Source organism: Prionailurus bengalensis, chromosome E1 (assembly GCF_016509475.1).
Source record: "Prionailurus bengalensis isolate Pbe53 chromosome E1, Fcat_Pben_1.1_paternal_pri, whole genome shotgun sequence".
NCBI lineage: Eukaryota > Metazoa > Chordata > Mammalia > Carnivora > Felidae > Prionailurus > Prionailurus bengalensis.
Window position 1 is genome coordinate 59296507 of NC_057347.1, and position 25194 is coordinate 59321700.

At 63.1% G+C, this 25194-nt stretch overlaps 1 protein-coding gene across 2 annotated transcripts in view; it reads left to right on the forward strand.

Annotated features, from left to right (window-relative positions):
- The window catches only part of RPTOR (regulatory associated protein of MTOR complex 1), a 338621-nt gene extending 317005 nt beyond the window's left edge, over positions 1 to 21616 (forward strand). For both annotated transcript variants that reach the window (XM_043585750.1, XM_043585751.1), the window contains 9 exons: positions 1391 to 1505; positions 3007 to 3131; positions 5374 to 5478; positions 14753 to 14859; positions 16182 to 16309; positions 17671 to 17757; positions 18559 to 18675; positions 19025 to 19154; positions 19828 to 21616. In XM_043585750.1, coding sequence (XP_043441685.1) covers positions 1391 to 1505; positions 3007 to 3131; positions 5374 to 5478; positions 14753 to 14859; positions 16182 to 16309; positions 17671 to 17757; positions 18559 to 18675; positions 19025 to 19154; positions 19828 to 19896 — 983 coding nt within the window. In that variant the 3' untranslated portion in view covers positions 19897 to 21616. The remainder of the gene's footprint in view (positions 1 to 1390; positions 1506 to 3006; positions 3132 to 5373; positions 5479 to 14752; positions 14860 to 16181; positions 16310 to 17670; positions 17758 to 18558; positions 18676 to 19024; positions 19155 to 19827) is intronic.
- The last annotated feature ends 3578 nt before the right edge of the window (positions 21617 to 25194 follow it).

Here is a 25194-nt window from a genome sequence, read left to right on the forward strand (position 1 = left end):
CCCCCGCAGTTAGGCATCGGAAGGGAGACTGGCCCCGATGGGGAAGCCACACACAGGGCCAAGGACTCTGGAGAAAGAGCTGGGCTTTCCTGACGAACACAAAAGACTATCTTTGTAACCCGGGTCGGGGTCTCCCGGTCTTTGTGGGAAGAGGAGGCCTCCTTGTTAGACACAGCTGAGGGGGGCTCCCGGACACAGTCGCCAGGCACGTCAGCCCCTGAGAGGTCCGTGCGGTGGACCCGGCCACCAGAGACAGGGACACGGGCGACTCCACTCGCATGCCCGCACAGAGGCTGCCGCCAATGGAAAGTGCCCCTTCTGAGAGGCGGCTGTGCCCCCCTGAGAGAGGGGGGTGCCTGCAGCTTAATGAGGTGGTTCCCCCGACGCCTGTGCCCGGCCTCCCCCAGTGACCTCGGCCGGCAGGACCGGTGTCGTCACAAACGCACAATGCACCCTGACCCGGGAGTCGGTGTTCCCGGTGTCTCCCGGCCACCCGCGGTCAGGGCCCCTGCGGGTAACACTGCTGCCACAGACAGAGCCCCTGGGACCTTCGGGCGTGTGTCCCTTCGCCCCGTCCTTGTCACCGGCTGGTTTTCCGTGTTTGCCGCTATAACGGGGGGGGGGGGGGGGGGGGGGGGGGGGGGGGGGGGGGGGGGGGGGGGGGGGGGGGGGGGGGGGGGGGGGGGGGGGGGGGGGGGGGGGGGGGGGGGGGGGGGGGGGGGGGGGGGGGGGGGGGGGGGGGGGGAGAGACGGGGGGCAGGGTGAAACCAGCACTAATGGCCCCCCCGGGTTTCCCAGGGGCCAGGCCGGTGCCCGACGACGCTGCAGGGACCCCACGTCCCTGGCTGCGCTGAGTTGGCCTCGTATTAGTCACCAAAATCCCACCTAAACCTGTCTTGACCTCTTGTCCTTTTAGCCTCTTTTTACTGTTTTCCCGAGACTCCTTCAAAGCCCCTTCCTGGCGGCTTCTTTCCTGGTTCTGGTTCTGGGGGCCCGGTGCAGACATCCTTGCTCACCTCCCTGTCGTCTGTGGTGATCTGTCCCTCAACCGGGTCGTTCCGTAGGGACCACCCCCCTGAGAGGCCACCAAGACCGTGGCCCGTGTGCCCGATGCTTCGACCTGGAACGGAGTTACAAACGGTGGCCTTCCTGCTTTCTTCGAAAACCACCAACTTGCACATCTCTGAGCACGGCGTCCTTGCACGCAGGAACTGACGGGCACCGACTGCAAACTCGTGCTGGGGGGACCCTGCGGTCAGGGAGCCAGGCCCTCGTCCGACCCCTGCTTGCCCTGTGTGTCCCTTGTGCCTCCCCAGGCCCCCAGACAGGAGGCGCCACGACCCCCGGGTTCTGCACGTCGAGGCCCATCGCTGTGTGTTTCTTTGGGCAGGTATCGCAAGACTGGACGACCAGATATTCCTGAACAGGAACCCCGGTGTCCCCTCCGTGGTCAAGTTCCACCCCTTTACGCCGTGTGTGGCCGTGGCTGATAAAGACAGCATCTGGTACGCAGGGCACAGGCGGTCGTGTGTCTCAGCCGGTAACGGCCAGCCCCCCGGTGACGGTGCCGTGTTCCCGGCACGGGAGCCGCGAGCCCTCTGGGGTGCTGCGGGCGGCGGGGCTCGAGAACACGGGGGGAGAGAGAGGCGCGCGGGCTGGCGGGAGCCTCTCGTGCCGGCACCAGGGCACACGTGGGCTCCTCAGAGCCACAGCGTGACGGGGACGCACAAGGGGTTCGCTCTCGGTACCGCCTGTGGAGACGCATGATCGCAAGACGCCAGCCCCGATTTACTCTGAGTGCTGCACTTGAGTCGCAGAGAACGTACGCACTTCGTGGGGGGCGAGGTCAGGGTGTTGTTCCCTCTGTTTTTCCCCTTTTCTTTATTGTGGTAAAGAATGCACAGTTCAGCATCCTAACCGGGTTTAAGTGCCCAGTTCAGGGCCACCAAGCGCGTTCACACAGCGCGGCCACTGCCGCCGTCCGCCTCCAGAACTCTTTCCGTCTCGAAAATCTGAAACTCCGCCCCCGTTAGACTCTAACTCCCCCTCCCACTCCCCCCGGCGCCCACCGTCCCGCTGTCTGTCTCTGGATTTGAGACCCCGGGGACCTCACCTGTCCCGGGTCTGGTCCTTCCACTGAGCCCTGTGCCCTGGGGCTGTCCACACTATGGCAGGTGTCAGAGCGTCCCTCCTTGTCCAGGCTGGGCAATACCCTGTGTGTGGCTGAGCCAGCTTTATCCCCCATCCAGCAAGGGACGCTCAGGTCATTTCCCAAGTTTTGGGTTTTTTTTTTTTTCAATATGTCCTTAAGGGCAGGTTCTCTTTTTCATTTCTTAAAAATATGTTTACTTTCAACACAGCTTGGAGGAGGACAAAACCGTAAGATTAAGTCCACCTTGATGGTTTGTTGGGTTTAATTTTGTTATGAAAGGAAGCGACAAAGTAAATAACAAGGGAGACAGGTACCTTTCGATGCCTGTCCTGGAACAGCTTATATCTGACACCAAAGGAGCTGAATTTGACCTCAGATTCTAAATGACTGCGAGCCACCCGTACGTTTATGTTTTTAAGAGTTCCTGTAAAGTAGAAGCAGAATGTTAAAGACTCTGTAGACAGTCGTGTGCTCCTAATAATTAAGGCTCTAACAGCAATAGGCACTGTTGTTCCGATGCTCTGTGTCTACGGGCACACGGCCAAGTCCTCTGTGTCGACTTGTGTCCATCCCATTGTCACGGCTTCTTTCCCCCATTGGCGGTCGTGAACAGGGGTGGGCAGACCTCTCGGTGGACGGCCAGCAGAGGGACCCCAGGCCCCGGGGCGCCCCCATGCCCACCCCGAGCCAGCCCCCGGCAGCCGTGCGCTAGGGCTGCTTGTCCACACCCTGCCAGAGCTTGAGGCTCTCGTGGCTTTGGTCGTGGCCACCCTGGCAGGTGGGGGGCGATCGCCCTGTGCATTTTGTTTGCGTCTCCCTGACGACTAACCTTCTTCCTCTCTCCTTCCCCGCAGTTTTTGGGACTGGGAGAAAGGGGAGAAGCTGGATTACTTCCACAACGGAAACCCTCGGTATACCAGGGTCACCGCCATGGAGTACCTGAATGGCCAGGACTGCTCGCTGCTGCTCACGGCCACAGGTGAGTGGGCTTTGTGGGGCCGGGTCCCCACACCCAGCGTGGAGACCCCAGCACATATTCATACACGGCCTTTTTTGATCCTGATCGTTCTTCTGCCAAGGGGGCACTGCTCACAGGAACAGCCACCGTCACCGAGGACGTGGGAGGTTTTGGAGGGAACGGGCTTCGCCCACAAACAGGGGAAGCAGGGTGGCCAGTGCCGGGGGTGTCCCGGGACCGTCTCCTGCTCTGGGCAGGACCTCCCCTGACCGGGAAAGGCGCTGTCTGCCTCCGGCCCCCTGGCCCCCGTGATGCCCTCGGAGTTGAGGTGGAGGGGTCTGAAATGGGTCACTTCACATCACTCTGGAACAGGCTTCCCAGGACGCCACCCTGGGCCACAGGCGTCTGCTTTAGCGGTTTAAAGACAGGACTCCGCTGTCTCTGGGTAATGAGAGTCACTGTTGGTCTAACTGTGCTTCTTCAGGGGTGACAGACCAGGATGGGACAGGTGGGCAGGGAGAAGGGGCACACGAGAGGGGGCCAAGGTCGACATGCAGGCTTATTTCCCACCTTACCCCAGTCCTGACCTAGGTCTTTCCCTGTCCTGGGCCTGTCCCAATCCCGTCCCTGCCCTGGGCCTGTCCCGTCCTGTCCTGTCCTGTCCTTGGTCTTTATCTGTCCTGGGCCTGTCCCCATCCTGTCCCTGTCCTGGGCCTGTCCCATCCTGTCCTGCCCTAGATCTGTCCCCGTCCTGTCCTGTCCTATCCTTGGTCTTTCTCTGTCCTGGGCCTATCTCCGTCCTGTCCTGGGTCTGTCCCCGTCCTGTCCTGGGCCTGTCCCCATCCTGTCCCGGGCCTGTCCTGTCCTGGGTCTGTCCCCGTCCTATTCTGTCCTATCCCTGTCCTGGCCCTATCCCCGTCCTGTCCTGGGTCTGTCCCCATCCTGTCCTGGGTCTGTTCCCATCCTATCCTGTCCCCGTCCTGTCCTGGGTCTGTCCCCGTCCTATCCTGTCCTATCCCTGTCCTGCGCCTGTCCCTGTCCTGTCCTGGGTCTGTCCCCGTCCTGTCCTGGGTCTGTCCCCATCCTATTCTGTCCCATCCCTGTCCTGGGCCTATCCCCGTCCTGTCCTGGGTCTGTTCCCATCCTGTCCCGGGCCTGTCCTGTCCTGGGTCTGTCCCCATCCTATCCTGTCCTATCCCTGTCCTGGGCCTGTCCCTGTCCTGTCCTGGACCTACTCTTGTCTTGTCCCTCTCTGCTCTGAGCTTGGGCCTGCCCTGTCCTGTGCTATCCTGGGCATGTCCTCATTCTGGCCCGGCCTGTGTTGGGCCTGAGCTTCTGAGCCATCAACGTAGCTGAGCTGACTGCACTGGGAACCCCCTTCCCTTCAGAGGGTTCCTGGGCCCCACTGTGAATGATGTACCCACGGGGAAGGGTCCCACTGGCGGCCTCTCCCCAGGCAGTGCCACCTCAGGACCAGACAAAGTTGAGCCACCATCCAGAGCCGTTCCCTCGGCCGCAGGCATCAGGGTGAAGGGGTGGACAAGGGCGGGGAGGTGGTGCGGGAAGCTGCAGGACGGGGCGTACTGAGCACCTCTCAGCACCGCGGAGGAGGAGGAGGGAGTGATCCCCAGCACGGCGGGCGCCGGGGAGGGTCCCCAGGAGTAGGGGGTTCCAGCAGAGAAGCAGCACGAGGGCTTGGGTTCCAGAGCAGGGTAAGTTCACTGTCAAGGAGACCGGGGCTGGGACAAGCCGACGGGTGGGTGCGGGCGGGGACGGGTCAGCGGGCATCCCGTGCGGTCATCCTCCAGGCGGGAGCCACCTCTGAGGCGACGCGTGAGGGGCCGGTGAGTCCGGAGAGTGCGGCCCACGTGGGGCGTAGGGACACGGGTGGAGCCTCACGCTTACGCCACTCAGGCTCACAGAACCCTGTGCTGAGTGTCCAGGGCAGGGAGGGGCGGCCAGCCCGCCTCCTGACGCAGGGAGCCCGTGGGGTCACAAGCTGGGGGCTCGGCCGGAGGTCTGACTTCGTGGTGCGGTGAGTCACTGCGAGGAAGGGAGCCACCTGGGGCCAGAGTTGAAAGTAGTGGCGGGTCCCCTGCGGCCAGACGGGAGTCTGAGGATGGTGACGCGCGACCGGCCCGCTGCTCCTGCATCAGGCCACCTCGAGGGGACCGCGTGGTCTCCTGCCACCCGGGGGGGGGCTCCCTCCCGCGTGCCGGAAGCCAGGCCTGCGTTTTCACCTCCCCCCCCTTCTCTCCCCAAGATGACGGCGCCATCAGAGTCTGGAAGAACTTTGCGGATTTGGAGAAGAACCCAGAGATGGTGACCGCTTGGCAGGGGCTCTCGGACATGCTGCCCACCACCAGAGGTGGGTGTTCCCGGGAGTGGCGTGGCCCCTCACTGCCTGCCCGCCCGCCCGCCTCCCCCTGGCGGTAGCTCCCCACCGGCCGCCTCAACTGTGAGCCACCGCTCTCCCCCGGCTGCCCTGGAGCACTTGCAGGTCAGGAGACGCGGCCCCCCAAAGGGCTCCCTGGCTCTGGGCGCACCTGCCCTCACCCTCGTCCTGGGCTGGCAGCCGGCGCTGCGGGAAAGGCCTGGGGGCCGCGCCCCGTGCCCAGGCGAGCTCCCTTCGGGGGGTGAGCGCCGTGGCACGCGGGCACGTCTGTCCGGACGGCGGAGGCCGCGGATGCTCGCCCGGGTGGGGGGACACGGCTGCCGTCGCACACCGGTCCTTCGGGGGCTCACCGTGCTGCCGTGGCACGTGGACCGTCTGGCACGGCTGGGTTCCAGAGACGCCAAGCCGCGGGGGCCACGGTCTCTCTGCTCGGCTGACAGTGAAAGCAGCTTAGTCCCCTGCCCTGTGCTCCCGGTCCGGCCTGGCTGCGACTGTGCCCGCTCCCACGTGGCCCCGTCTGTGTCCGGTTGTCATGTGGCCGTTCTCTTCACGGCCGGTCATCTGTGTGGCTCCTCTCCCCTCTGTGAGAGCGCCCATCCTGGGGAGTTGCTTCCCAGGGAGGTGACGTCGTGAGGGAGGGGCCGCCCGGCGCCAGCTCCAGGGCGGACGTCTCCTTGTGGACTGCTTTAAAACGTCGCTGAGTTTTAATTATCTGAGGAATAAAACAGTCATCCGTATCACCCCCCACCCCCCACCACCGCCAAGGCCCAACACGGCCACTTGTGTGTCACCGGGCCTCTCGCTTCTGCCTCAGTGTTCCCGGATTAGAGCAAAAGCTTGTCTCCCACCCCCAGCCACCAGGGAGCTCCCGGGGCAGAGACCCCAGGGAGAGAAGGGAGAGAAGGAAAGAGGACGCCAAGAGCCACTCTTGCGCACCCGGGGCACCCCCAGCAGCGCCAGGCAGGGCCCTTCAGAGTTCTGGCTGTGGCCTGCAGGGGCCGTCCAGGCAGGGGCCCGAACCCCTCTCCCCGGCTCTCAAAGCTGTGTGCCCACCCCGTGTGGTTCTCCCGCTGGCCCTGCAAGCTGTCTGTTCAGGAGGAGGTGTGCCGGCCCGCCGTGTCCGTCCGCCCCAGAGCGGGTGGGCGAGGCCCGTCCTCTGAGCACGCGTGCACGTGGGGCACAGGAGGGGCCCTTGCCCACAGGCCCAGGAGACTTGGTGTGACCAGGTGCCTAGAGAGCTGCTGGCCGGGAAGTCCCTCACGCAGCTGTCCGCAGCTGGAATCCCGCGGCCAGGTCACCGTCTGGTTCCGCAGTCTGTGACTAAGGATGGAAAGTCTTGTGAGATACGCGCAGGGTCAGCACGCTGTCAGCTTCACGGCACCTCTGGCTCACGCGTGCACACACGCACACACGTGTGCACATGTTCTGGCGTAGAGTCGGGGACGGGCTCTCCCTTCCGTGCTCCCCGCGGCCCCATCCCTGCCCTACCGACAGCACCTTCCCCACACCGGGAGCCCTCCTGGCCCGGCCACAGTGGACGTCACGGCGGCGTTTACAAGCACTCGGGCACTTGGAGGTTCCCATAGCATGTGCGGTCCGGCTTCACGGTGTGCCTCAGCTCCTTCCGATTCTCCACCTCGAGAGAGACTTTTTTGGGGGCCAAAAACCCTGGCAATTGTGTTTTCCCACTTGTCAGGTCACGTTTTGGTTGAGGTCAGCCCTTTTTCTCCGGACCGTGGCACGCTTGGCCTTGGCCACTCCCACCTGTCACCCTTCCTGCTTCTTTTTACTTGAGTGTTCTTCCAAACCTTTTGGATGGTTTGGCTCTGTTGACTGCTCTGGCTGGCCAACTAACCCTCACTCCAAACCCATCGTCCTCGCCTCCTGGAAGGTCTGGCCCGAAAGGCCCCAGTCTATCTTGACTGCCAAAGCAGGAAGGTGAGTGCCTTCACTCTTGCCTGTGACACCCCCCCCCCCCCGGCTGGGGGCGGGCGCCTGGCCCCTGTGGTCCGTCCGCGTGGTGGCATTTGTTGTCTGGCCCCTGGCGCTCTTTGGGGCCAGCAGAGGGCTAGGGCTAGGGCTTATCCGTCCTGTCCACGCATCCTCTCCCGAACAAAAGAACACCAGCCAGCGAGCACTCAGAGGTCATGGGTCGAGTCAGGTAGCTGCATAAGGCTCTGGGACCAAATCTTAAGGAAAGCCATTGAGAGGATCTCCCTCGGATCCGAGGCCTCATGGTGTCACCTCCTGGGCCCCCTGGCCCCGAAGGCAGGGCCTCCGTCCTGTGGGCTTTATTTAAGGACGTTTCATGAGAGCAGAGAAGTCGTTGCAGATCAAGATTGGTTTTTCCACGTAAACTTTTGAAAAGTAATCATTTCCAGAATGTAATACAAGTTTGTTATAGCATCTATTTCCATCTGAAAAATCCACATATAAGTTTAATGGTTACCAAAACACCCACACGCAGCTGCCCTTGGATACACAACTGTAAAACTGGGTTAGCAAACATAAAATGTGTGACGCTCTAAACGAGTCATTTTTTTCTCTTAATTTGACCGTTTCGGAGCCTTGTGAGGAGACGGGGCCTCGGGAGTCCGGGCAGCGCAGATTCCAGACCTGTGATTTACAGAGTCAGGCGGAAAGGAGCCTGCCTCCCGGCCTGTGCCCGGAAGCCCTTTGCAAGGTCTGGTGCCGTCCTCCGCAGGAGGACAGACGAGGCCGTGGGTCTGGGGCCGTTGGGGGCTGAGGCGCTAAGAACAAGAAGTCCCTTCAGATCTAACGGACTTACAGTTCAGTGTTCTGTGAAGAGCTGTTTTGGTAACACGTTCCCTGCCTGTAAGATCCGGGAAGGAAAAACCGGAGCGGGAGACAGTCTTCTGCTCTTTGGGAAAGAGTACTCGAGCTTCTCAGGGAAATGGCAGGGTCGCTTTCTCTGAAAGCCTCAGGACCGCCTTCCACGGCTGGGGGCTGGGGGCAGACGAGGGGCCGGACGGCACCTGGTCTGGTCGCTTCCAGCTGCTTGGTTGTCAGTCGGGGTCGGGGTCAGTGCCGCGGGACGGAGCCTGGGACAGGACAGGGCCCGGGCTTGTCTGTACCTCGGCAGCCCCAGAGAGCCAAGAACACGCCGTCCGGCCTGGCGTGTGTGAACGCTGACGCCAGCCCTGGGCCTTTGGTTCGCTCTTAACATTCATCCGCTGGGAGCAGCCAGGAAGCAAGCAGGGCGAGGACCACGAAAGCCAGGACGGTGCCGGCAGAGCAGCCTCGCGCCGGCCGCTTCCAGAGCTGCTGGCCAGCCTGCGCTCGGCGTGTGCGGGAACGGGCGCTGATGGCGGCCCCTGTTCCTCCAGAAACCATAGGCGGATCTAGAATCTGGAAGGGCAGCCCCCTCGGTGCAGGAGGCAGACGTGAGGGGGCCGGTGACAGCCCCACTGTGCGTGAGGCTGTGCGGGCTGGAGGGCGCATCGGCCTGGAGGCCCCCCGCTCCCTTCTCAGACAGGGTGGCTTGCCAGCCTGACCAATGGGGAACATGTCCCCATCTTCTCCCACCCCTAAAGCAGCTCTCACGTGGTCTTGGCCCATTTTCCAGATCAGAAACGTAAGTTTAGGTGAAATCATTTGCTCCTGAGCAGCGTTTCCTGAACCCAGTTTTCTGCTGCCCGACCCGCATCTGTGAACCCGGCGATGTCTAAGAGGTGCTCGTGGGGCCACATGGGGGGCCTGACCCCAGAGGGGGGCTCCGCACCTGTGTCCCGCGGGGAGAGTGGGGACCCCCTTGCCACAGGGCTTTGCTTCTCGCCTGTGCCCGGAGGACCGGCCCCTTGCCCTGGGGCTCCGCACACCTATCCTTTTGGGGTTTGTTTTTGTGCAAAACCCACCACAGAGGTCTCTCTGGCTGTGCGTGCTGACGCACCTGCTTTGTCCCGGCCTTGAGAGAAGCCTTGAGGGCCCCAGAGCCCTCGCGCAGCTGCTGGTCCTGGGCTGGGCTGGGCTCCCCCCTCAACCCACACGGGTGAGGCGTCCTGTCGCTCCACACGGTGGCCAGGTGCCCTCTCCCGGGCTGCTCCCACTTCTCTGGGACCAGACGCCTGGGATCCAGGTCCCCGCCTGGCCAGTGCTCAGGAAGCGTCCTTGGGGCAAGCTGGATGTGCAGCAAGAGGCTTGGCCGTTTTCCGCGTCTCAGAGGCCAATTTCGACGACACTCTGCCCGTTTAAAAGAGAGGAAATAACCGAGTTGTCAGATAAGCCTTTTTCTGTTTCCCTGGTGTCCATCAGGGTCAGCCTGGCAGCGCAGAAAGAACCAGACCGTAATACAGGGTGGGCCTCACTGGGGGTCCTCACTCTGCCTCGCTTCCCTCGTTTGCTCTGTGAAAGTTACCAAACCAACCTGAGCTTAGGTCCTTCACCACAGCCAGGACGGTGGAAAGATGTGCCCCCTGCAGGCTGGCCGAGGTCCCCGGGCCCCACGGGGACGCCCCCTGCAGGCTGGCCGAGGTCCCCGGGCCCCACGGGGACGCCCCCTGCAGGCTGGCCGAGGTCCTCGGGCCCCACGGGGACGCCCCCTGCAGGCTGGCCGAGGTCCCTGGGCACCCGCGTACAAGGCACCCTGTGCAACTGTCCCGTCGTTACCCTCTCTGGCGCCTCTGGAGCAGGACTGCCTGGTGCCCGGTTTTCAGGTCAGGAAACCCGCGTTGAGGAGGGGCGGTGGCTTTCTCGGCAGTGGGAGCTCCGCATCCAGGGCTGTCCCTCTGTGAAATGCGTCTCAGGGTCACAGGTTCAGAGAATATGACTGTTACCACCTTCCAGGCACTTGTACATCCTACCCGAGGTCAGATTCGTCTGCACACGCAAGGATCTGCCTGCCGGACGCGGTGCCCGGCGCTCGGGAAAACCCCGCCGTCTGCAGCACGCGCATGGGCTTCTAGTCCGCTGGCTGCCCCACGTGCTCCCAGCTACTTTCAACCGGAACCTGCTTGGCCTTCACAGAGGCTAGAGTTTAACAGGAACCAGAGCTCACGAGATCCACATCCTCTCCTCGCGTTGAGAGCCGTCGGGTGGCCGAGCAGACGCCCCGCCCGGAGCCGCCGGGCCAGACGGAAACGCGAGGCCCGTGGTGTCGGCACCCAGGCGACTGTATCTGAGGGCGTCTTCGGAGAGGCAGCTGAGTCAGAGCAAGATCTTCAGACTCGTGGGGTCCACCAGGAAGAACGTGCCCGGGAAGCAAGCTGCCCGCTGCCCCCTCACTCGAGCCCGGGCCTGCATCCAGAACGACACAGAGCAAGCCCGTTTCTCTCTCCCCGTGCAGGGAGCTGTGACTCTGGCCTCAAGTCCTTGGGTTCGCCCACCCCACCGCAGACCCTCTCCGCCTGTCCACGTGGCCCCAGATCGTGGTGCTGAGGCACAGGCACCATGTTCCAGATGCCATCTGGCCTACACACTCATTACACTGCTTCTCAGTGCCCGGCGGGGCTGGCACAGAGCGCCAGGTGGACGGCCAAGGACGTCTGCAAGCACAGGCAGTGTGCTCTCTGTCACAGCAGCGGCCACCCCGCAGGTCCACGGATCAGGGAGCCCGTGAGCCTCCGCGGCTGTGACACGGCCAGATGCGTGTTCCCTGTCAGGAGGGAAACCTAGTAATCAGACTCTCTAAGCTCTGTCATTGGTAGAAGCCGGGAGCTGGGCTTTCAGGTGGCCACAGAGGCGGCGGGACACAAACCCAGCTCGTGCTCCCCCCGCCCCTCCCCGAAGGCCACGGCCTACCGGCTAAAGGCCCAGGGCTTGTGGTCCGACCGCTGCGCTTTTGGACGTGTGAATTTGCGTATTCTTTAAAAAGCCTTACAGAGTCTATACAAAGCAAGTTACTTTTCATTTTCCAAATTTTACCAAGAATGCTTCTTAAAGCTGGAGCCGTTGCAGAAAACCCGGGGCCTACGTCGACCTGGGGGCCTGAGTGTAGGTGTGCACGGGGCCAGTTCTGGGTGCCCTCAGGTGCGGACTCCCCAGGAGGGGCGGTCACACACACCTGTGCTGGCTGACGTCACCCCTACATCACCTCCCGCTCCGGCCATGCAACAAGGGGTTCTAGGGGCGTGTGGGCTCGTACACATGGCTCAGTGTTACCGCCGATCAAACCAGGGGAAGTCGTTGTCCTCAGAAATGTGCATGGCCTCCAAAATCCACTTCCTGAAGCCCTAATCCCCAACATGATGGGATGAGAAGGGGGCCTTTGGGAGTGATCGGGGCTCGATGAGGTCACGGTGGTTGGGCCGTGATGGGGCCAGTGGTCTTGTAAGAAGACACACCCCATCTTTCTTCTTGCCACATGAGGACGTGCGAGAATGTTGCTGTCTGCCAACCAGACCCGACCCTGCCCGCGCCCTGACCTCAGACGTCCAGCCTCCAGGACTTGGAGAAATCAGCGTCTTGTTCAAGCCGCCTGGTCCGTGGATTTTGTCCTGGAATGGCCCAGGCGCGGCCAGGAGTGCAGATGATCCTTCTGCCAGGAGAAGAAAATGTGCCTGTCAGTGCAGTGTGACGCCCAGTGGGTCTCGTCCAGAGAATAGTCCCCCCCAGGGTGGTCCCTCCCCAGGGCAGTGCCCTCCAGAAGTTGGTCCCTTCTGAGGGTTGAGGGTTCTCCCTTCCAAGGGTGATCCCTTCTGGGGGGTGGCCCCTTCCGAGGATGGTCCCCAGACCGACTGCCCTGTCGTTGGCACTGATAGCTCGTCACTGAGGCGCGACGCAGCTGTCCATCAGTGTGGCAGTGTCCTTCCCGTGTGGGGACGGCGGCAGCCAGGGGCCCCCATGCCAGCGAGCTCAGAATCACAGGAAGGGAGTGGGCGTCAAATTGGCCTGGCTCAGAAGAGCTGCCGCTGGGAGAACCCGTCACGTGGCCTCCCCCGGGCCGGCCCTCCTGCCCCATCTCCGTGTCTCCCACTGAAAGGCTGCGTCCACGTCGTGTGATTGCTGGGTCTGCCAGCTCGTCGGTCCCAGGGACGTGCAGAGGCTTGCTGCGTGAAGGCATGTTGTTGTCTGTTGGACGAAGACAGGCAGACCTTCCCTCCTGTGACCCATTTGTGCCCGTCCAACCTCTCCACTCTCTCACACCACACCTGACTGTCCAGCCGCATTTAGACTTGGGTCTTCAGGGCCGTGAACCAGCTTCCTTTTGAGTTCTGTTTCGTCCATCTCCCTCCGTGCAAAGTTATCTGCTGCCCGGCCGTCCCTCCCTGTTGCGCACGGCCATCCGACCTTCATCACGTGAGGCTGGCATCTCCACTGGATGAGGACATCCGGTCCCCATAATGTGAGGGACTCCAGAGAGAAGGCCCACAGGTAGACAGGGTCCGTTTCCCTCCCTACCCTGTGTTCCCGTGGCAGGAACGGTTCCTGGGACACTGGTGAGGCAGGCCACGTCGGTCGGCCACCACTGGCCCTCCCAGGGCCGCCTGGAGTCCCAGTGGGTGCTGGCCCACAGCCCCTCTCGGGACCTCTGAACTGGTTCCTGAATGGTTACAGCCGAGTTTGAGTAATGATGCATGTGGACCACCCCCGGCAGGAGGGCCCAGGGGCCCTGCCTCCACCTACAGACAGGTGACCGTCTGGTCAAGGAGAGCAAAAGCTGGAGCCTGGTAGGGGTGTCCCGCTTGCCTTTTCTTTTTTTCTTCTTTTTCTTCCCTTTTCTACAATTATTATTTAGATGAAATTCACGTAACATAAAATTAACCATTTTGAAGTGTTCAATTCTATGGCATTTAGGCAGTCATGATGTGCAACCACCATCCATCTAGTTCCAGAACATTCTCACCCCCCCCAGAAGGAAACTCCGTGCCCACAAATTCCATCTCTCCCTGCAGATTCTTTCACAAGCCCATGGCACTTACAAGATTTCCACAGCTAAGCCACATTGTCTGTGGTTATAAGTCTGTCCGAGGTCTGGGCACGGCTCCCCCTCCCAGCACTGCTGGTGGGGAGCCCTGTGCGCACACAGCAGGGTTGGGGCTTGAAAGGGTCATCGGGGCCTGGCGGGAGGTCCGCCACCCTAAGCAGACGCAGCGGAAAGGGAGGAGGAGTTAGGTCGTCCAGCCTGAGAGCGGGGAGAACAGGGAGGGATTCCAGGGGAGGAAGGGGCCACAGTGCCACGGAAACGCGTTTGACAAACGTGACGTCAGACTCCCGTGTGAGCAAAAGAACACAAAGTTACCTCATAAGTGACAGCACAAGACACTGGCGTCACGATATGTGTCATCACAGCACACGCGGTCCAGTGAGGAATACCGCCAACACCAGCGACTGCGCGCGGGACGTGGGGCAACCTCGGTGTCCACGGACGCTGCAGATGTGGCCTTGGCTGGGGGCAGTGAACCCCAGGATGGGAGCCGCACCCCTGCCTGGGTGCCACCCTCCCGAGCGCACACAGGGGTGCGGAAGACGTCGCCGCTCGAGCCGTGGTCTCCAGAATCCGGGAAGAGCGAAACGAACGGTTAAATGAGTTAACGAGACCCCTACATACAGGGTGGGATAAGCCCTCTACAGACAACGTTACAGGAAAGCGAGGTCGCTGGGAAACATACCCCTTGTGAAGTTGGTGGCGTTGATGGAAGCTGTCCTAGTTCGTGGGCAGGTGCACCTGGGTGGGGGTCGCACGGAGCCCGGCTCGGGGAGATGCCCTCGACCTGGGACGGTTCAGCATCAGAGTGGGCGAGTGAGGCTCGCGCTGTGTCTAAAATCTTACTTACTTATGCTTCTTTTTATTCTCTCTCATCTGTACTTCTTTTCAAAAGGGCGAAAACGGCCGAGCACCTCAACCACTAGATCTGGGGGGTGGGTCAGGGATTTCTGTCGCGTTCTCTTCTGTATGTTTAAAATGTATCCTTGTTTTAACTGGGGTCCCCCCGTGACGTTTAGGTGCCAACTTTAGGAACGCTGCAGTCCCAGCGTGGGCCTCACACGCGGCCCGGTCTGCTCGACCCCGAGAAGCTGCGTCCGTGACCTTTGACGGGGTAGAGAGGTGCCTCCGCGCCCGCTCTGAAGCTTTGGGACAGCTTAGACAAACGGTCCTCGGACTGTGCTGTCCCTCAGGCAGATGCCTGGGCCCAGCGGGGATCTGGAGAGGGCTCCAAACTGCTGCCCGACCCAGACTCGGGGCCTGGAGTTCTCGTGGGGTCGGGGACCCGGCCGTGGCTGTCCTTGGTGCCAGGTGGCCGCCTGGGACAGGCTCCCGCGGTGACACCGGAACATTCTGTCTCTCCAGGAGCCGGGATGGTGGTAGACTGGGAGCAGGAGACTGGCCTCCTCATGAGCTCGGGGGACGTGCGGATTGTCCGAATCTGGGACACGGACCGCGAGATGAAAGTACAGGTAACCCCAGCCCCCCGCCCCGCCCCCCAGCCCTGCCCCGCCCCCCCCAGACAGGCCCTCCTCACAGAGAGGCAGGAACAGGGGTCCCAGCGGGGAGGGAGTGCGGCCCGCCTCCAAACCTTCAGAGGCTAATTGCCTCTTGATGCACGTCCACTGTGACACCCCGACCCTGCCTGGCAGCATGATTAAGCCTCTGCTGGTCCTAATTACTTCCAAATATTATTTTATCCATGCAAATTAGGGAATATCAGAAAGCAGCAGGGGGAAAGCATTTTAAATTGGAACGATGAATTATTCCACTGTGTGCTTCTTAAGGCATCTTTTATTTCCCGTTTTAATCAACAGAGCGAGTAGTGAATTGGTTTTGACCGAGACATCCTGGCGGAGAGGCCAGGGGGCAAAGGGCCGCAAACAGCTCGGGGCCACTGATACTTTGGGCAGCGGTGCTGGCTGTGGCTTGAGGCCCAGAGCTTTGTCCTCCCAGCCTCCCCGGCCCGGCCCTGGGCCTCCCGCCAAGCCCTCAGAGGGGGGGCTAGGGACAGAGAGCCGCCGTGAGGCCCTGCCACGTCATTGGTCCCTGCCAGGGGGCCACCCGGTAGAGATGACCTCTGTCTGTCCGGTGCCCGGGGCCTGCGATGGCACAGTTGGCTTTTGTCACACTTACTTCCCGGGGTCCCTGCGGCCCTCCTGTTGCAGCGTGGACCCCCTCACCGCCCCCCCCCCATGCTCACAACCCTTACTCAGGAGTCTGCGCCCCCAGAACACGCCTTCAGCTCAGCCACCTGGGTGTGTCCCATCCGGTGTCTTGTTGCCTTGTAAGCGGATCAGATTCCAGTCCCGTACGTGTCGGATTTCCTTCCCATGTGCCCACTGGCAGCAGACCTCCCACAACGGGAGAGTGCTTTCCCTCTCGTGCGGCCTTTTGTCTCCCGCTCTTTCCTGCCGAGCATTCGTCACCCCCTGGCCTTTTCTAGCATTCACAGCTGCCGGGAGGAGAGGCGAGGAGGCAGAGCTCCCGGGGCCCTTTCCCGAACTAATTCGGAGGATCCCTTTCTACCAAAACGTGTTTCCGCTCTAGGGAAGAGGGAGACGCTCAAAAGCTTGGCCCCGAGAGCCGTTCCCGGAGATGGGTGCGGCTGGGGACCGGCTCTCGGGTGGGTGTGGGCCTGACTCAGCCCGGGTCCCCCACCAGTCCCTCGGGCTCCGTGGGCCTTCGCTGGCTTCCCCGCTGGAGGAGGAGGCGGGGGTCCCTGGCTCCAGGAGGACATGGTGTGCCGGGCGGCCGCGGGCGGGCTCACCGCAGTCCCTGTGCTTGGCTCCAGGACATCCCCACGGGCGCTGACAGCTGCGTGACAAGCCTGTCCTGCGACTCCCACCGCTCCCTCATCGTGGCTGGCCTCGGCGACGGCTCCATCCGCGTTTATGACCGGAGGATGGCGCTCAGTGAATGGTAATCCGGCCCCCGCCCCCCGCCCCCCCTCACCAGCACCCCCAGACGCTGTGGGCACACTGCCGCCGCCTTTCTGGGCCCGGAACGAGCCCCCCCCCCCCATTCCAAGCCCACAGGGCCACATTCCGATGGCACACGGAGTAGGAAATCAGCGGGGAGGGGGCCTGGCAAGGCCCTGTCCTCCGTGAGCTCGGTTTCCCTCCTGCGTGAGGTGCGTGGCCAGGGAGACTGTCAGGGAGCGTCCACAAGGGCACCGTGCAGCACTGAGCCACCTGCGTGGTCGTGACTGCCCCAGGGACCGCCACTCAGTCCCAGGCCGAGGGCCAGGTCGGGCCGGGCTGGTGGGCAGGAGCTGAGGTACAGGTGGCAGTCACTCGCCCGAGCCCCACGGCTGGCAAACGGCAGCACAGTCTCCTGGGGACCCCGGCACGATGTGCTTATTCACACCCACCTTGCCCCCAAAACCTGGGCCGGCCTCCAGGGGTGACGGAGTGGCGGCAGGTGGGCAGGTGCGTGGCCACGGGCCAGGGGAGCCCCGTGAGACCAGCCACCAGGCGGGCCGTTTGCCGCAGAGGCGGGTACTGGGGCGAGCCGGGCCACGTCAGGTGGGGCCTCCCAGCACAGACCCGAGGCTCAGCAGCACCTCTGCAGAGGGTCCCCCGGAGAACGGGCACCACTGCAGGAAGCAGCCATCGTGGGGGGGGGGGGGGGCGGCCAAAGTGACCACCCCGAACCCACTAACTGTGCGCTTTCGAAGGGGGCACGTGAGTCACACCTCCGTCAGGCCGTCGTGTTAAACAGCTACCGGGCAGGCACTAAACTGGCAAATTGGCCTCAAAAGAGCCGAGGGTCGTGGAGTGGCCCTGCCGCTGAGGCCGGTGACCCGGGGCCATCCGTGCACCACACCTGTGACCTGGGGCTCGCTGTGAGCCCTGTGCGTCCTACCCACCAGGGCTGTGTTTCAGTAGCTTCTCAGTTGGGGTCCTCATTCCCGACCCCCAGAGTCTCGGGGTGGCCAGTGCTCAACGTGGTGCTCTGTCCGGGGAGCTCCGGGGCAGCGGTGCTGTGGTCCCGGGGGGGGGGGGGGCCCGACCGCGTTCCCCCCCCAACCGTGTCCCAACATCACGGTGAATGGTGGGTGGGGCGACTGACCCCGGCGCACGGCAGATTCTGACAGCCGTGAATAAACCCGCGGTTTCTCTCTGCTCAAAATGAAGTCGCGCCCTTGGCTTCTCAGCTCCCGCTCCTGTCCTACAGTGGGCAGTGAACGGGCACCGCTGCCCCCCTCCCCACCCCTGCCGGCAGCCCCCTCTCCGGCCTAGGCGGCCCCCCGGGCTCTGACCCCATCGTCCTCCCTCCAGCCGCGTCATGACGTACCGGGAGCACACGGCCTGGGTGGTGAAGGCCTACCTCCAGAAGCACCCCGAGGGCCACATCATGAGCGTGAGGTAATGAGCAGGGAATATTTATGAGACATTCTGCTGTGAAAACATTATTTTCTCCTCCATTTAAAATATGTCCGTGGTATTTAAACAGCCGGGAAAGGATGGCATGGCAGGGCAGTAATTAACCTCCACTCTGGGACTGGCCAGAAAGGTCAGGGGCAGCGGGAGGGCAGGGACACACGGGTCCCTCCCACTGGCAGCGGGAGGCTTGCTCGGTGGAGGCTTGCGGGGTGTGCGAGGGAGAGGGGCGGGCACCTGCCAGCCCTTGGCTGTGGGATATCCGCGTCGAGCCATCGGCTACCCATAAATCCGTTTCTGCTGCCCGCTAAGTCCTGTACTGAGAGCAGCGAATATTTATTTGCCTGTTAAGGGACAACAAAATGTAATTTACTGCTACAAAGACACCATTTCTTCAAAGAGATGCTGTTTCCCTTGTTTGTAATATAAAAACAGAACATAGCTCTTAGAACGACGCCCACCAGAGACCAAGGGCAGGAAAGGTGGCCTCCAGGGGTGACGTGCGGCCTCCCGGCCTCCCCCCGCTCCCGTCCTGTAACCGCATCCCTGGCTGCACAGAATCTAATCTCCGGGACTAGAAATGAAACCAATAACTCACATCCTCCCCCGTGTCTTCACTTACTGCTACTTCCTGCCTTAGAGGCAGGGCCCTTTGTGGCCGCGGAGAGGAGTCTGGGGGGGGGGGGGGCTTGGCTGGTCGTGAAGGCCAGTGGGGTGGGGTGGGCGTGCGCCTGCCTCGGGGGCTGGCCCGCCCCGGCCTCACCGGCAGTGACCCTTTCCCAACAGTGTCAACGGAGACGTGCGCTTCTTCGATCCTCGGATGCCGGAGTCTGTGAACGTCCTTCAGATCGTGAAGGGGCTCACGGCCCTCGACATCCACCCCCAGGCAAACCTTATCGCCTGGTAGGTGCCAAGCTAAGAGAAAATGAGGGCCCTTTCCTGCCCAGACCATCTCAGAGCGCCCAAAGTCAGCCTCGGGCCTCCGTGTAAACAGCAGGCGCTATGCCCCCTCTTGCCTGGGAAGGAGAGCACGCCGGAGCCACATAAATGTGGGGCCCTTCGTGCCTGGGTGATGGCGGCCAGGTCAGCCCCGTCCGTGTCTGGGACGGGGCCGATGTAGGAAGAGAGAGGGCCACCTCCCCTGTGGCCGCGTCCGCCTCCCCACCTGCACCGAGCCCCGCCTCTGCCTCGCCTCTGGGCCACCACCCCAGCCGGAAGGCTAACGGCTAACGGCAGACCTTCTTGTGTGCAGCGGCTCCATGAACCAGTTCACGGCCATCTACAGCGGGAACGGGGAGCTCATCAACAACATCAAATACTACGACGGGTTTATGGGCCAGCGCGTCGGGGCCATCAGCTGCCTGGCCTTCCACCCGCACTGGGTCTGTATCTGCACACAGGGCCGGGGGCGCCGTGAGAGGGGTCAGGGGGACGCAGGGACACAGGGCAATACGGAGGGTCCTGCAGGAATAGCAGGGGGGCATGGGGACTGGAGGCTACACGGGAGGGACGGGGGAACTCGGGACAGGCAGGTGGGGCTACAGCCTGGCCCCGCCCCACAACCAGCCCGTAGGGCGCCCCAGGCCTCCCCCTCCCCGTGTCTGAGAATGGCACGAAACCAGATCTTCTTGGGTCCTAGGGTCTCGGGGGGTCATGGCCCCCAAACCGCCTCCAGAGGCAGCACCGGGTTCCCCCATCAAGCAGGGAATCGTGGGCTACACGCACAGGAAACCGCCCTGCCCTTCCCATCACCTTTGGCCCCTGCACTGACACCAGCCCTGGAGAAACCTTGCAGGGAGGGGGGGCTGGGGCACCCCGCCCAGCCTGTGCTCCTCAGGGAGGAGCAGCCCAGATCGTTCCCCTAGTCTGTGGTTTCTGCCAGCAGCCCTCATGAGGTGCGGGGCTCTGGTCCCCGGAACCGTCCCCGCGGGGAGCCGTGGGGAGCCCGAGAGTCCCTGCTTCGGGTTGCGGGGCCCGTGCTGAGAGCCGCGGTGGGGTGGGGGCCAAGAAGGCCCCTGGCGCCCGCCCGCTCACCTGCCCTGCTCTCCTCCACAGCCTCACCTGGCCGTGGGCAGCAACGACTACTACATCTCCGTGTACTCGGTGGAGAAGCGGGCCAGATAGCGGGCGCCCCTCCTGCCAGGCCTCCATGTACATAGCGGACCCGCCGCGCCACCCTCCACACTGGTCCTGACCTGCTGCCGAGGGCTCCGGGAGGCTCCTCGCTGTCTGTCTGTGCGTCTGTGGTCGCTGTCACGCCCAGGAGCCCAGGGAAGGGGGCTCTGGTAGAGTCCTGCCGTGTGACAGCCCGGGGACAGCCGCAAACGTCCCAGCACCCTTCCCGTCCTGTTTTGCTTCTGAGATTTTTAAAGGGGGAAACACACCCGCTCTACTTGGCGAGGGACCCGAGCACTGGCTCCACGAAAGCTCCGAGACAGAAGCCGTTCCCCAGGGCTCAGCCACCGTGGCGGACGGGGCAGCGCTGGGGCTCACGTAGGTCTCTGGGTTGCTTGCCTGGCCGCGAGCCAGCCTGGGCCGCATTCCCCTGGCTGCAAGCTAGCCGGCCCGTTTTCTGCACACGTGCTCCTGGGGGGTTTCCAAGCGGGCTGGGAGAGGCGGGAGATTCAAGAGACAGAGCCCACACGCACAGAAGGAGACGGCCCAAGCCTCCTGCCAACCGCCAGTCCTTGCCCACGGGGGCCCTTCGTGGCCAGACCGTAGGAGGGCCGGCGCCGCCCCTCCCCCACACAGCCCACCTTCCCTGCACAAGCCCCAATCACCACAGACCCGCTAGCAGGAGGGGCCTGTGGCTTTCGGCATGTGTGGCCAGTCCTCGGCGATTTGGCCACCACCCTTAGGCCATGGGGCCTGCCTCTCTCAAGTGCTGCTGTTCCCCAGGCAGGTGCAGTGACAGCCGCTCAGGCCTGTGGCCTCCCCATACGGGTGTACGTGCATGTGCAGGGCCCGTGGTCTCCACACTGGAACCAACACAGGTATGCACTTGTGTGGCCCCGCGGCCTCCTCGCCTGGTGCAGCGCGTGCCTGCACGTGGGCGGAGGCAGCTGGGGCCCCGGTGCCTGTGGGTGAACGGTGGACCGCCTTTGCCGCCACTTGCTGGTGCGAGCGAAGTTCATGTCTTGCAGTGAGTAAAGCAGAAAAGTTGCTTGGTGATTGCGTTAGCACGTGGCAGGGCATCTGCGCATGTCCGCACACAGGTGTGCGCGTGTGTCCGCCCGTATCCGGGCACCACCTCGGAGCCACGGGGACGGTTTAGCCCCAAGAAGGACAACAGGGAACGTGCTAAGCGATTACAAACAGCGCTTGTAAAACAAAACCACAATGATGATATTCTGAAAAGCATTTTTTCCATTTTTCCTTGGGAATCAAGATTATTCAGATAGAGCAGTGAGCTGGCTTAACTAATTCTGCCAGTAAGAGGCCATAACGGGAATGTGCGTCCCAGCGGTGACGGAAGTTTAGGTGCCCTACCCAGGGGCGCCTTCCGGGGACGGCGCTGCCCGGGCTCTGCGGCCGCGGGATGCCGGTGTGCCCCGGGAGCCGGCTCCGGGACAGGGTCCGCGCCCGGCAGCTGACCCCCGGGTGGATGTGGTGCAGGGGACTGCACGCCGCCGGGCGGGGCCTCCTGTGCCCCCTCTCAGAACCGCCGCGCGCGGCCCGCTGGGCCATCCCGGGTCTGAAGCGAAAATCCAATCATGGAGTTAACCGGGGCTCCACGGAGCACGCCCTGAAAGTTCGTTTATCTCTATTTATTTTACCAAATGAGAATTGCGGAGTGAAAGAGCAAACGACAACTGTTCATGACAATAAACAAGTGCAGAGGTGACCGCTGCGGCCGTGTGGCTTGTTGGGGGGGGGGGGGTCTGCGGGGGCGGGGCGGGCTGTCTTGGGAGGGGGCGGGGCCTGGGGTGGGGGTGGGGTCTGCGCGGTGAGGCGGGGCCTCTCCCCCTAGGTTCGGCCCCGCCGGTGCCTCAGCTCCTCTCCGAGCGGCCCCGCGAGTGGGCTCCCGCCTGCGCGCGGGAAGAGCCACTCTGCTCGGAGGGGGACGAGCCCAGGCCCACAGGGGTCCCCCGCTGCCCCTTCCTGCCGCCGTGGTTAAACGACACAACTCGCCGCCCTGCGGCCGGAGGCGGACACAGTTTGTCCTTCCCCGGGCCTGGGCCTGCGCCTCCCGCGATGGCACGGCCCACCACGTGGGGGCCTGGATCCTGGGGGTGGGTGTCCCTGAAGAAGCGAGTCAGCAGGGCCACAGAGCGAGCGGGAGCAAGTGGTTCCCGACACTCAATCTACCTCACACCTCACGGGTCTGGCCTCCTGGACACCAGTTGGGGACAGGCTCTTGTCACCCCCTGGGGACAGCAAGTGGGGGCCCAAGAATTAAGTAACTCACCAAAGCCACGCCCATTGGGTGGGGGCAGGAACTGAGGAAGGACCCAACTCAGGCATCCTGACCCCAAGGCCTCTTGACCTTCACTCCACCAAGGGGGCGGGGCTGCGTGGGGCTGGGGTGCGTCTAAGGTCCTAGTGAGCTTCGCGCACCAGCCCCAAAAGGGGGAACGATGGGGACGATGGATGCGCGGGGTGCAGCGAGGGACGTGCCTGTGCACTCACGTCACCCCCGCGGCTGGCAGAGCCACCAGCCCTGCTGCGGCCCGCACGGACAAGGGGCCACGTGACGCCCGAGACGCAAGATCACCATCACTACCCGCTGAGGGTCTACCTGGAGAAGTCACCGCCCGCTAAGCACTGGTTGGTTCTGCCGAGATGAGGGGCTCCGGGGGCTTCTGTGTGGGTCCCTGTTCTGGAAGGAACGTCCGCACCATAGCAGCGCAGGGGCCCCGGCACCAGCGAAGGCAGGAGTGGGCTCAGGAGGCTCCGGGCAGGGTCCTCGGGGCAGCCGAGGTGGCCTGCCGCAAGGGGCACATGGGAAAGGAAGGGGCCAGGTCTTGGAAACAGTACTGTGGGTCCCCAGATTGGTGACACCCCTGTGCTGGCCCCCTGTGGCTGCTGCAGCAGACCACCACCCCTGTGCCCCCCGAAGTGCAAGCACTGCTTGGGTCTGGGGGGGCCCAGGCCCCTCCCGGGGCTAAAACCAAGGGGTGAGCAAGGCTCCTTCCGGAGGAGCCTGGGGACGTTCCATTTTCCCGCCTTTCCCAGCTTCCGGGATCTGCCTGGGCCCCTGGCTCGAGAAACTTCTTGTGTCACGGGGCTCTGACGCTGACTCTGTCCCTTCTTCCATTTTTAAGGGCCCTGGGTGACAGTCTCCCCAGGTCACAGGCGACTGCTGCCCGGCCTCACCGCGATCTGCAACATCCCTTTGGCCGCCATGGCCTGGAGTCACGGCTCCCAGAGTAGGACACGGACATCCTTAAGGGGCTTTGATCTGCTGACCACTCCCTCTTTCTACAAAACTCGGGGCAAAGACCCCCATCAGGCAGAGCCCCCCGAAATACAAGGGGTCCTCAGCCAAGGTGGCCGCTGGGATGGGAAGGGAGACGTCTGTCCTGCTCTCGGTGGGGGGAAGGGGTGGAAAGGTGCATTGAGCCCCGAGCCTGCCCCCAGGACCCCCAGGAGTGGCTGCGCCCCTCTGTACCGGCTGGCGGAGGCTGGACCCAGAGCGCAGCGCCTGCTCGCCAGCCTGCTGCAGGTGGGGAGGGCAGCCGTCACCATGGAAACCCGGGGGTCTGAGCAATGCAGTTCCTGAACCAACCGGGTGACGTTTGTTTTAAACAAGAAGGATACCCAGCCTTCCTGCGCCTGTGCTTCCGCAGGGAAAGTAATATTTTCCTATCAACATCAGTATTTCCGTCTCCGGGACTTGAGTGCAAACCGAGTGCCCATAAAAATGAAAGATGGACGCGCGGGGTGGGAGATGGCCATGGGGGGGGGGGGGGCGGGGAGTGGGGAGAGAGGGGCGCCAGGACCCTACAGGTGACTCGCCCCCCAGGCCCAGTCCCGCAGCACCCTGGAGCCCGGGAGAGGGGACAAGAGCTTCCTGGGGGAGTGACATCTCGTGAGGTCGTCCTGCTGGGCCAGGCTCTGCTCCAGGGTCACCTGGAGCCACCACACGGGGCAGCTATGGGCCCTAAGGTCTGTCCTGGGTCAGGAGTTTTCTGCGCAGGGCCATCTGAGGAGCCTCCCCGAGGCTGTGCTCACCTCGGTGCTGACGATGCACACGGGCGAGCAGGAGGTGCAAAGACATGGGCTCGCCCGCTGTCGCACCTGGCTGCCACATGTCCCTGTGGGGCCGGGACATGCGTGCATACGTGTGCGTACAGGTCTGCCTGCGCGTGCGTGCGTACGTGCGTGCTTCCCCACGTGCCTCGGCGATTCCAGTCTCGCGATGACAGGCCCTGCAGGAAGCGTGTGGAGAGAGCTGGTCTGGGGGATTCATTACAGGCCAGGGCTGGCGATGGCCCGTCCAGTGGACCGCCCCCCACAGAGCCATCAGCCCCTTCTCCTAAAGGGGGGGGCAGACCCCTCACCAGCCCTGTCCCGCCAGGCAGGTGGCCTAGCTCCGGGGGTTAGGATATAGCTGTGAAGAGACTTTAAATTACTGCCTGTTGTCCGTCCCTGAGCTGATCTGTTTCCGGGGCCTGGGGCATTCTATCACCGTGTCCGCAGCAGCAGCAGCAGCAAGGAGGGAAAAAGCCCCTTGGAAATCAATTCCAGCCCCTTTGGCGGGGCTGGGCCTTCACCCGCTGGTGAGGGGTGGGCTTTGTGTCTCCAAGACATGCCCTGCGGTCCCACCCACCTCTCCAGCCAGAACATCCTGGGGAAGGGCTAGCTGCCCCTGAGACACTGCCCCCACCAAGCCCCAGTCTAGGCAGGGGCTTCCCAGAGTGGCCCCCCACCCGTGGTGGGAAGGGGCTGGGGGTGTGACACGGAAGGGCCAGGCCCAGAGCTTGTCTCCAGCACCGTGCTGTGACCCTGCCATCAGGACAGACACCCTGGGGGCCTTTCCTCTCACTGGAGGGCCCAGACCAGGTCCTTCCAGCCACCGGGAGGCCCAGCCATGCACAGGCCCCCTGGTCCCTGAGACCTCAGCCCCGGCCCCTCCCAACTACACCTGAAGGCAGAGCAGAACCCATGTGGATTTGTTTTTCCTTTTTGCCATTTCCCAGCCCTTTTTTGGGCTGAGGGAGGAGCAAATGACACAGCAACTAAGGAGCAGCCGGGAAAGGAGTGAAAAAGCCAACCCGGTAGCGTCCAGAACAGAAGCCCTGGAATAAATCTGACCAAGGAGATAGAAGGCTCACACGCCGAGGACCACAGCACATCGCTGGAGGCAGAGGTGACCGAAACAGAGTCGCTCTGCACCCAAGGGTACGAAGGCCCCGCGTGGGGAGGCGGCAACACCACCACCACCACCCCCCGACGGCGATCTGGATTCGGGGCGATCCC